General features: G+C 36.7%; 1 protein-coding gene across 1 annotated transcript; it reads right to left on the bottom strand.

The window, feature by feature from the left end:
- Positions 1-107: 107 nt before the first annotated feature.
- Positions 108-10,688, bottom strand: LOC104241502 (ALA-interacting subunit 1-like). The gene is made up of 8 exons (XM_009796439.2): positions 10,331-10,688; positions 10,066-10,124; positions 9,909-9,983; positions 9,714-9,827; positions 9,541-9,611; positions 8,929-9,226; positions 1,640-1,929; positions 108-482 (listed from the first exon to the last, which is right to left on the bottom strand). The coding sequence occupies exons 1-8, from the start codon at positions 10,410-10,412 to the stop codon at positions 428-430; spliced, it is 1,044 nt and encodes a 347-aa protein (XP_009794741.1). The 5' UTR covers positions 10,413-10,688; the 3' UTR covers positions 108-427.
- Positions 10,689-11,763: the final 1,075 nt, after the last annotated feature.

The following is an 11,763-nucleotide window of genomic DNA, read 5'->3' as shown; positions in this document are numbered from 1 at the left end:
GTTCCGAACACAAAGTACGAAGAAACATTCTGAACCAAACTATTAGAACTCCAACAAAATCCAAAACTGAACCTATCAGGAAGTAATATTCTTTTCTAGCCTCTCAATTAGAAAAAAGCTTTGGTCTTTCATTTTGCTCCTTTACGGCAACCCTCAGAAGTAGAGCCTGTCTTTTAGGAAAAGAGTACAGTACCTTTCATGTTTAAATGAACTCTTAAAGAGAGGCTTTCAGCCAATAAACTAGAGATAAATTTGACTACTGTTATCAAAGAAATACTTCATTACATACCATCCTCTGCTAGCAAACGAGTCTAAATTCCACATGCAAACAATTTAAAAAGAACTTGTACAGATAGTTCTTACAATGCACAACCTGTGCCCACCCAGACTGTAAGGTGCTCGAGCCAACCAGCCTTCATCGGCTTTCCTAGTGACCTCCTGGGTTTCGGTTCCACGACAAATAAGATGGATCTCCAAGTTGCCTGGAAAATAAGAACTTATCAGCTAAACCTTGTATCCCCCAAAGAACTTGGATTTCGAGTCAGATTTCCTTGTTTCTCATGCATATCAATCAAATAGCAGAAAAATATTTAGTACTCCATTATGGATGAATTGCAGTTTTCATATCCAGCTTTCTCTTTCTAACATCCCACAAAATGTCAAGTTTCCCAAGAAGAAATTCAACTGTCTACTTGCAAAATGCTCAAAGAATACTACATTTTATACTCCATCTCCCTAGGCATTACGGCAAAAGGAAAAAAATTATTTTATTTTATGGAGATGGGTCCAAAAGCGGATGTAATGTTAAGATCTGACATTTTATTTGTTCAAAGATGGTCTTATGTGTCTATCTTTAGAAAATGTGGAATGCACAAAACGAGAAGTATGCTAGCATTATTAGAGAGAGAGTACAGGGAGCCCAATTGTCCCTCTTCTCAATACAAATCTTTCCTTCGTTTGATCCTGAAATGTTAAATAGCCTACAGCCTATGTATGTTCCCCCACTTAATTGCGAATGATACACACTCATATGGAGAGTAGAATACCGGAAAATATGGAGCAATATATGGAGTTTTTGGAGTTGTTAGGAAGGAACATGAAGCAATATATGTATCTTTCTGTTTTCATGGACTCTTTCGTACCATCTTGGTACTTTATCTAATAAAACCTTTACCTTATAAAATAAAAACAAACTAAATTGTTCTCAAAAAACCATCCCCCCCCCCCCACCCCCACCCCACCAAAAAAAAAAAAAGATTTCAACTGCGTAGGAAGGTGTATATGCCTTGGACTATTGACAGGCAATTCATATGTTTACCAATGAAAGCATGGATCCTAGCAGCAAGGTAGTTGAATTAAACTGGTGCAACCAATTTTGGATAGACAATTGTTTTCTTTCTAATAGCATCACAAAATGGTAATTCGCCAAGCAAGTTGAATTCCAAGTTTGGATAAGGAGCAAATAACGAAGGCTAATGATATATGCAAAAGGGGAGGTTTTAATCTATTTGTGGTCCTATTGTCATCTTCAGAGGTGCTTGTAGGACATATGTTAGAATTCTCATCAAAGTTCATGAACTAACTACAAATGGACCACATAGCAAGAAAAATTCAAGGTTGAAGAAGATAGAAATGGTACCTTGGCTTAACTAGATATATAATCATGAAAGCCATAGCCAGAAAGATACACAATCCACCTACTGTGAGATAAGCAATACCAAGAAAATCATTCTTCCCACCAAGCCAGCTAGTCGTAGAAAGTACGAGCTTCTTCTTGCCATTGAAACTGTAAGTGTTGTAATTATTCTGCAATATCACATTTATGGCTTCACCCTCCTTCAGATCCACCTCTATTTTCCCATACAACTTCCTAAAAGTTGGAAGAGCAGCAGTACGCATCCAAACAATTAGGTCCTCCTGCTCGCTTAGCTGTTATATGCAAAACATACATAAACATCAATGAGGCGCGACAACTCCCCACACCAGCATAGTATGAACATAACAAATGAAACAAAGAAATGCAATAGTATTCTAGGCCAACTGTAGGGAGATGGAAGATGGGAGTTGGAAACTAACCTATAACTTTTTATTTTGTGGCTTTAACCATTTAGTATCCAAAACTCATGTGCCTATCACATGTCCCACATGGTACTACCGTTTCCATTTAACCAAAGCCTTGGGAAACTGCTTGGTTTGATTATAAAATTTATACTAATTAGATTAATGATTATTGAATATTTAATCAATCCATAAATTTCATTAGAGAATGTGAGTGAATTAGTTGAATGAAATTCATACTCCCTCCGTTTCAATTTATGTGAACTCATTTGACTAGGCACAGAGTTTAAGAAAAGAGAGAAGACTTTTGAACTTAAGGTGTAAAATGAAGCACATATATTTTGTGCGGCTATAAATCATTGCATAAAGGTAAATTATTTCCAAATAGGGAAAGAGGTTATTCTTTTTGGCACGGACTAAAAAGGAAATAGGCTCACATAAATTGAAACGGAAGTATAATTTAACTCTTATGTGGATTGTATGGAATGAGAGAAATATGAGAGCTTTTGAGTGGATTGAAAATGATTTTGTACATTTGAGGAATAGCCTTTTGTCTTTGAATGCTTTTTGGTGCACCCATGAGATCCCTACTTGTATAGACACTCATTTTGTTTTGAAGAAGTTATATCCCGATTTGTTTTCAATGACTCAATTTGAATCTTTGTTCTGTGATGCTTGTGAATATGCAAGGCATACTAGAAACTCTTATCCTATGAGTGATAATAGAAGCACAACTCCATTTATGACTATTCATTCTGATGTATGAGGTCCCACCCAAACTGTTTCTTTGTCTGGTAATCGATGGTTTATTACTTTCATTGATTGTTGTACTAGGATGCTTGGGTATATTTTTTAAAAGCCAAAAATGAAGTTTTCTCTTGTTTTCAGACATTTCATAAGATTATTTTGTACTCAGTTTGATGCCAAAATAAAAATCTTGAGAACCGACAATGACAACATATACATGGATAAAGGACTTGGTGCTTAGTTGGAGTCCAATGGGATAGTCCATCAGACTAATTGTCCTTACACTAGTAGACAAAATGGGGCCGTTGAAAGGAAGAAAAAAAAGGCATTTCTTAGAAGTAGCAAGATTTCTTATGTTCACCACGCATCTACCAAAACCTTATTGGGGGATGCTATTCTAGTGGATGCCTATCTTATCAACATAATGCCATTTAAAACCCTCAATTTTCAAAGTCATCTGGATGCTTTAAAGGGTAAGAATGAATATACTGTTCCTCCAAAGGTGTTTGGATGTGTTTGCTTTGTCCACACTAGGAATTCTGAGAAACTTGATCCTAAAGCTATAAAGTGTATTTTCATTGGGTATTATCTGACACATAAATGTTCTAAATGTTATCATCCTCCCTTTAGGAGATCTTTTGTTAGCATGGATGTTATCTTTCGAGAATTTGAGCTCTAATTCAGTATTATCTCATTACTTCTTCAGGAGGAGAGTCGTAAGGAGGAAGAGGTGATTTTACCTAGTTCCATTACTGGACCTCTTGATGACATTGTCACAGAGGAAAGTGAAATTGGAGAAAGAATTCAAGGGGAGATTTTTGGTCATTGGATAGGCCCGATTTGAAAACTTACTCAAAGAGAAATAGAATAGAAGAAGCCATCATGCAATCTACTCAAGCTGAACCTTCTACTGTCAGATCTTGTACCACCAAACACCCTTTATCTAATTTTGTTTACTATAATTCTTTGTCTCTTTCCTATAGAGTCTTTGCCTTGTCTATTTCTTCTGTGTCTATTCCCTAGAATTGGAGGGAAACTTTTGTAGATCCTAAATGGAAGCAAGCTATGATTGAAGAAATGAAGGCCTTGTCAAAAAATGAAACTTGGAAACTTGACACTTCACCACCAGACAAGAAGTTGGTTGGCTGCAAATGGGTCTTCACTATGAAGCACAAAGCTGATGGATCGATTGAAAAATTCAAGGCAAGATTGGTGGCTAAGAGATTCACTCATGCTTATGGAGTGGATTATCAAGAGGCATTTGCCCCTGTTGCTAAGATGAACACTTGTATTAGAATTCTTGTCTTGTGCAGCTAACCTTGATTGGGACTTGCAGCAGTTTGATGTGAAGAATGCATTTCTTCATAAAGACTCAGAAGACGAGGTATATAGGGAGATTCCTCCCGGATTTGATATTGCACAAAGTCAAGGAAAGGTATGCAGATTGAAAAAAGCCTTGTACGTACTGAAGCAATCTCCCAAAGCTTGGTTTGACAATTCTACAAAGCAATGATCTCCTTTGGTTATCAACAAAACAATGTGGATCATACCCATTTCATAAGACATCAAACGGGTAAACTCACTTTTCTCATAATTTATGTTGATAACATAGTAACGGCAGGAGACGACAAACAAGAGATGGCCCAATTGAAAAAGTTATTGGCACATGAATTTGAGATTAAGGATATAGGAAAATTACAGTACTTCTTGGGAATTAATGTTGCTAGATCAAAAAGAGGAATCTTTATTTATCAAAGGAAGTATATTTTGGATCTCTTAAAAGAAACTAGTATGACAAGTTGCAGACCCGTAGAATCGGCCATTGAAAGCAATCACAAGTTACAAAGCGGAGTTGGAGAGTCAGTTGATAAGGAGAGATATCAAAGGTTGGTTGGAAGACTCATTTATCTCTCTCACACTAGACCAGACATAACCTATTTAGCTAGCTTGGTTTGTCAGTTCATGCATGATCCCCGAGATCCTCATATACAAGTTGTCTTTCACATTTTGCAGTACCTGAAGTCTGCTCCAAGGAAAGGTCTACTTTTCTCCAAACATGATCACCTCCAAATAAAAGTCTTTACAAACGCGTATTGGGCTGATCTCTAGCTAACAGAAGATCTACATCCGGTTAGTGTACACTCGTAGGGAGAAACTTGGTTACTTGGAGAAGCAAGAAGCAAAGTATAGTAGCTAGATGAAATGCGGAGGCAGAATATAAAGCTATGGTCTAGGATGTTTGCGATTTGCTTTGGCTACAAAAATTACTAGATTAATTGAGACTGTCTGAAAAAGGAAAACTTTCCTTGTACTGTGACAATAAGGTTGTCATCAGTAAAGTTCATAATCTAGTCCAGCATGACCGAACAAAGCATGTGAAAATTGATCGATACTTCATCAAAGAAAAAATTACAACTGGTGTCTTGAGTTTGTTTCATGTGCCATCAGAAAAACAGTTAGTTGATGTTTTTACCAAGGGTCTTAACAAACTGACTTTTCAAACACTGGTTTGCAAGTTGAGCATGTGCGACATCTTTGCACCAACTTGAGGGGAGTGTTGATTGGCTTAATTATTAGGAAAGATTTGATTCTATTGAGATTTGATTTTATTCTGATTGATGGTAATTGATTGTAAATTGATTATAATTTATTTTCTTTCCTAAAATAGTCATACGACCTAGTGTATAAATACCTTCGCTTAAGGATGTAATAAATACACAGAATACAAGAAGCCTTTTCTTCTTCTCAATATCTACAGAAATAACAAAAGAATGGTGGAAAAAGAGACAAGCAAGCATCAAGGGTGAAAACTTCCAGCTACTATTACATAGCTATATAATTTGGTAAAATAAGCTGAGTCCACATTTTAATGATATACTTCAGCGGGAGGGCGAGTGCTCTGACATCGTTCCTATGGACAGCAAAGTCTATAAAAGGAGTTCTGAACTAGGGCTTTCTAGGTGATGAGAAGTGCCTAGTGTTGCCTTTCTTTGGAGATGGAAGCAAAAACAAGAACTAAACTTGTTCGGACAGGAAATCTCAGCAAATTACAGCTCTTTTTTTAATCTTGTCTTACACACCTTAGATACACAAACAGACAATGTCACATAAGAAGGCACTCCCAAGCACATGATCAAGAGAATATTCCAGAGATGAAAAAAAACCCAACAATTCCTTTGATACTGGAAAGCACGGGAAATTACCACACCTTTTTAATCTCGTCTCGCTAAGGGATGTGTAGACAATATCAGTTTACAACATATCGAGCCAGAAGGAGACAACAGTTAATCAGGCTTGTAAAGAACAAGACAGTGGAGGTCTTTGGGGTTTAACATTTTTGGGATTTTTTTACAAAATGTACCAAGTCTAAGAGGCAAAAGAATTCCAAAGATTGATGGAACTGCTAAAAAACAGAGCATCACATAGATGGATCATGATGCTTGGAAGTAGGAGAGGTACGGAAAGTAAGATCTTCTTGGTTTGTCCTATTTCTAGAGCGTCAAGGAAGATATGCTTGTTCATATTGATGGAAGCAACAGACGCGATCCCAACCGCTAATATGATTTGCATAAAAGGAAGTAGCAGATGTCAGTTGGCTTCATGTACAAAAGGGCGAGAGGAGATAGTATTAAACTCTGGTGTACTGTATTAAACCTATTAGGAATGACATGGTTAATAACATGAACAATAAGGACGTTGCACAGTTGGACTCATAGAAGAAGGCGAACAAGATGTAGAACATGAGATGCAACTCTTTTGGCCTTTATGTGGGTATCCTGGAAGAGGTAACAAGAGAACATTTGAAGGGATGGTAAATGAGCTTGTACAGTTGAGGCCATTCCTTTCACTTTTGGGGCTCTCTTTTTTGGTAAGGTCCTTTTCCTTTTGGTCAATTATAGTGCACCGACAAAGTTCCAGTTGGTATAAATGATTAGATGTCATTCCTAGAGAACAATATTATTATGTAGGTTCTTTATTTTTTATACACTACTTTATACTGATTTTTTTTTTCACAAAAACAATGATTATTACTTTACTAGAACGGTGATAAATATGAAGGGAGATTAGACAATTTATTGTGCCTAAATGCAACCAATTGAGATATCCGGCCTCAGTCTTCAAGAGATTGACATGATGTATGAAGATGTGACACAGAAGCAAAATAAGATGTTTGAATTGGATGAATGATGCAAAAGTAATATGTGATAAAAAATCACCTAACAAAGTGAAAGTAAGCTAATTTAACAGTATTGAGACCAAGCTACCAGCCAATGCTATATTGAAGTGAATGATGGTTAACATATCCACAAGATGAGCATCATATAACTACGAATACTAGAATGGAAAATGATCATAACTAGCAGATGCTGCAAGTACCGTAGAGGATAAACTGAGAATCACCTATGATGGTTTGGTTATTTCTTACGTTAACCACCACATGCTTTGGTTGTAAATGCGACATTATGATGATTGAAGACGCTAAAAAGAGAGGAAGTAGAACTAAAATCACATTGAGAGACGTTCCTTCCAAGGACATACAATCCTAGGGAAAGAATGCAGAACGAAAGCAAATGATCCATATACATAATACCATTTTAGTTCATTCTTTTTTGGAAAAGGAGGTTTATTATTTAGTTATTCCCTCCGGTCCACTTTAAGTGATTTTTTGGCTCTTTTCACACATATTAAGGAATTCACCTTTTAGCATTAATTAACAATGAAATTGTCCATATTAACCTTAATTTGCTCATTGGAAATATAACAAACTACTCCTAGGCTCTTGTGGAAAGAAGAAGTTAACCTTCTTGATATCTGGAAAAAATCAAATATTGTGAACCACAAAAAAAAGGCCACAAAATCACTTAAAGTGGACCGGAGGGAGTATTATTATTACACTTACATTAGGTTCGAAATTTGTCATGAGTCCTTTCAGTCTGGTTAGTCTTGGACGCTTAGAGATAGTTGAAGAGAACCTCTAGCTTTACAGAGCCCCTTATCTGTAAGCAGCGTAGTTTTGAAATGATTTGAGCTTGGAAAGAATGAAATAGTTAAATAGGATTTATATAGTCGACCTCAACTTTGTTGGGGAATTCAGCAAAAAGAAAAACTTTGTTGGGGATCGAGGTGTTTGCTAGAGATACACAAGCACGGAATATCACACACCAAAGACACTCTGAAACACATGGTCAAGAAAATAGGAGCTCATTAACTCTTTTTCGGCCCACTCGTCTCTAAGGCAGTTGACATAGACCTATTTACATTATTATGACACATTGCGACTTGATCTCCAACGAACCTTCGACTGTATAAGAAGTTCCTTTCTTTCCTTCCTTGTTCTCTACTGAAAACAATTGATTCTCTCCTTCTCTAATCTCTAGGCACTCAGTTCTTTACAACTCTCTCTCTCTCTCTCTCTAACCCCTACCACCCCCAAGGTTTAATTTGCTCATTACTGGACAATAATGGACAAATGGAAAAATAAAAGAAAGCAAAGGAGGGGACATGAGATCAAAGAATGGAGGGTTCTCAACCAAACAAAAGAATCATGAATCCATGTCAAACTTCTTAAATTATCAAATGCATCCCAAAATTTGGTTTTGTTTCATGAAAAAAACAAGTGGAAACATCATTTCTTTGTGCCAAAATCAAGGCCTATACTGAATAGTTCCAGAAGAAAGAAAACAATAATACTTTTCAATAATTGTTCCCAACTACCCATTGCTTCGAAAATTTGAAAACCAAATAAGTGTCACCAATCAGGCCTTAAGTTTCCAACATGACAATCATAGCATTACTTTGTCTCTTTATCTTTTTCTTTTAGCAGCAAGAAAGAAGTTAAAAGCAAGTACATTTCTGACTATACTTCTACTTCTGAAGAGTGGAGTCAATCGCATAGGTCCACGAGGCAATCCATTTATTAAGACTGAAGAGTGATAAGCATATATGAGAGAAAAATTAGCCCCTCTAACAAAATATCAATTTAGCAGTTATGAAACAATTTCAGATTAAAAATCACATATTATATATAGGCATGTGGTGACAGGATTTTGGCTTCAATACTAAGACTACAAAAAAAGTTTGAGAGATATATTTAAGTTAATTCCCAACTATGCAAAAGCTTACTGATTTGTTATAATCAAGCTTGCCACCCCCAACGAGAGTCCCATTCTGGAAGTTCCTTGGGAAGACATTTTTCCCAAACTTGTGATCCTTATCGCTCTTCCAAGCAATATCTTTCTTGTTTACAGGCAATTGCTGATTGCTGCGAGAAAAGATGTAAGTATCATTAAACAAACTCCAAGCTATTAGGCCACAAGGAACAATTGGAAGCCCATTTGATTTGTCTTCAGGTTCACAGGAACCGGTGTCATCCATTTTACTTGGGTTCTTCAATTGTTGGTCACTTCGACTCTTCACATATCTGAATAAGCATCAAGGTTAAAAACATGAAAACCTATCAATGAACCATCAGTCAACAGAAAAAACAGGTAAAATTCCATCACGTATCATAATTATAAGCTGATAGGAAGATCTTGCTTCTCTGAAAAGGAATTACATCTCTGTAACATGGAAATCATGTATAGGACAATCCAAAATAGTCATTAACTAGATTGATATTCATAATAATAGACCAAAGTTGCGGTCATGTTATTTGGTAAACTCCATCAACTGGATGCTAGACCACCAAAAAGAAGCTGTTAATTTTCACATAGTAAAGCATCTCTTCACAAGCACCTGCGATGATTCTGATAGAAGTTGTCAAGCTGATAATACACATAAATCGGCTGCTTCATATTTTTTGGTACCTAAAATTAGTCAAAAACAAAATAAAATTACTACTTTGAACAGCGAGACCAAACAATGGTAATAAAAAAAATAACAAACTGTGCAGCTCAGAGGACACATACTGTTAGAGTTCTTTTACATGTTTTACTTTTAGAACTTTGTATGTAGCCAACTTCATCATCAGTTGAATTTTTTGGTATGCACTCAGCATCATACCGATCAATGATCTCAACAACCTGATAAATTGCCACATGATTCAGATTTAAGAATTTGAAAAATAAGAAATAAGAAGTCTTAAGTTGTAATTTAGGACATACATCTCGAGAAGCAAACAGGGATACCACTCCAATTGGAATGAAAACAACACCGACAAGCAAAAAAGCAGAAATCACCTGCCAATTAAGGAAATAAAATTATAAAATGATGTCACATAGTTTTGAACTAATTACTGGTGAAGATAAATTGCCAACTAACCCATTTTGGTGTGAGGATTGGCTTACATGCTGGAAGTTCCTGCTGCGTAAACCTTGAATCTGAAGTAAAATGCAAGTCAAATAAAAATAAAAATAAGTTAAAAACAAAATCACTCAAAAGCAGCAATCTCTGCCTCATCATAGAATCGAATTAGTTGAAGGATGGTATAAATTACCATAGGGATCAACTTCTTAATTAAAGGCACAAAGTGAGAGCAGTAGCTTTATAAAAAGAAAAAAAAGGGGGAAATTAGAGAGAAACAAACACTTAGGTCGCTTGGAATTTCTTCTAGCTGCTGTATTATCGGCAGATCCGGCACTCGATGATGGAACGGCGTTTGAGTTCATTACTCCAGCTGATTTTCAAGTTGCAAATAATTAGCCCCAAAAAGAAAACATAACAAAAAAAGTTGTTCTGAGTTGAAATGCTGGATATAATCCAAGTTTCTGTCGATGAATTGGGGCAGTGCCGATCAGCAGTTGTGGTCAAACCAAGTACTCGATGGACTTCGGACCCGGTTTGGTTTCCCGGGTTTAGCTCTTCGATTCTTTGGAGTCTGGACCCTTTTTTCGAGTTCACACGGTCACAAGATAAGAGCATTAGAGGGGTAATACTTCACCATCTTTGACTTGACGAAAAAATCAGAAAATATGTCATTTCTTGCCGAAAATTATTTTTCACAAAAACCAGTACTCCCTCCGTTCCAGTTTATGTGAACTTATTTCTTTTTTGGTCCGTTCCAAAAAGAATGACCCGTATACGGTAAAATTGGAGGGTCCAATTTTCTATCGTTACGATGTCTCGAAGGCTCAAAAACACGATCGAGTTTCATCCCTCGAGGCCCATCGACGCTCGACCTCGGAGCAGCACGAACTGACGGTTACAGGGAGAAAGTGGGGAGTTCCCAAGGCGCACAACTAGGGCTGACAAAGTTTGGTGAGCTAAGTTCATACCCGAATCATGGCGTCAATTGTTGTCCCATCCCCATATCTTTGTAATAAATGCACTTGTACTATGTTGGGATTCCCCCCTCTTATATAAAGGAGATCCTTGTCATTATGTAAACGTCTGTTGCTCGTACTAAATACACAAGAACATTCTCTCTACTCTGTAACATATTCTCTTGATCTCATTACTTCATTTATCGCTTATATTTATTGTGTTCTATTTATTGTTCATCATTTATTGCTTATTATTGGCCATAAAGGGCCGCCATTGATTTATTGTAACTGTTAGTTGCCCCTCGACAGCTCCCAACCGAGCTTCAAACTCGACCCCGAGGCCCTCAAATAGGCAAGCTCGAGGCCCCGATTATTGGTCATTCAGTTTGGTTATCACCTTGCTCTCAAGATCTTATCTCATTTCTAAGTTTTTCATATAACATCAACAGCTTAACAGCTAGCATAAAAATAGATCACGTATTTTTAGAACCACTAAATCAAATTTAATTGTTATTACCATTTTCACGGTAAACAGTTTGGCGCCCACCGTGGGGCTAAAAATAATAGTAATTATCTCCTTGCTAGTTTTACTACACAACGCAAGTTATCTTTCACACTTTTTCTTCCCTAAGATCTTTGATTTTAGGTCAAAATGCCTGACTCGGTAAACAATAATCTCGAGAACTATGAAGAGAATGGTGTGGATGTTCCAGGTGTTGGTGTGCCACCGCGAAACCCTAAGAACGCATCAGAACCA

The sequence above is a fragment of the Nicotiana sylvestris genome, chromosome 11, assembly GCF_000393655.2.
Source record: "Nicotiana sylvestris chromosome 11, ASM39365v2, whole genome shotgun sequence".
Lineage (NCBI taxonomy): Eukaryota > Viridiplantae > Streptophyta > Magnoliopsida > Solanales > Solanaceae > Nicotiana > Nicotiana sylvestris.
This window is presented reverse-complemented; position numbering and strand designations above follow the sequence as displayed.

Coding starts and splice junctions, on each gene's coding strand:
- LOC104241502 (XM_009796439.2), bottom strand. CDS start 10,412: ATGAACTCAAACGCCGTTCCATCATCGAGTGCCGGATCTGCCGATAAT. Junction 10,125..10,330: donor AAATTCCAAGCGACCTAAGT/GTTTGTTTCTCT, acceptor ATTTTACTTCAG/ATTCAAGGTTTACGCAGCAG. Junction 483..1,639: donor ATATATCTAGTTAAGCCAAG/GTACCATTTCTA, acceptor CTTATTTTCCAG/GCAACTTGGAGATCCATCTT.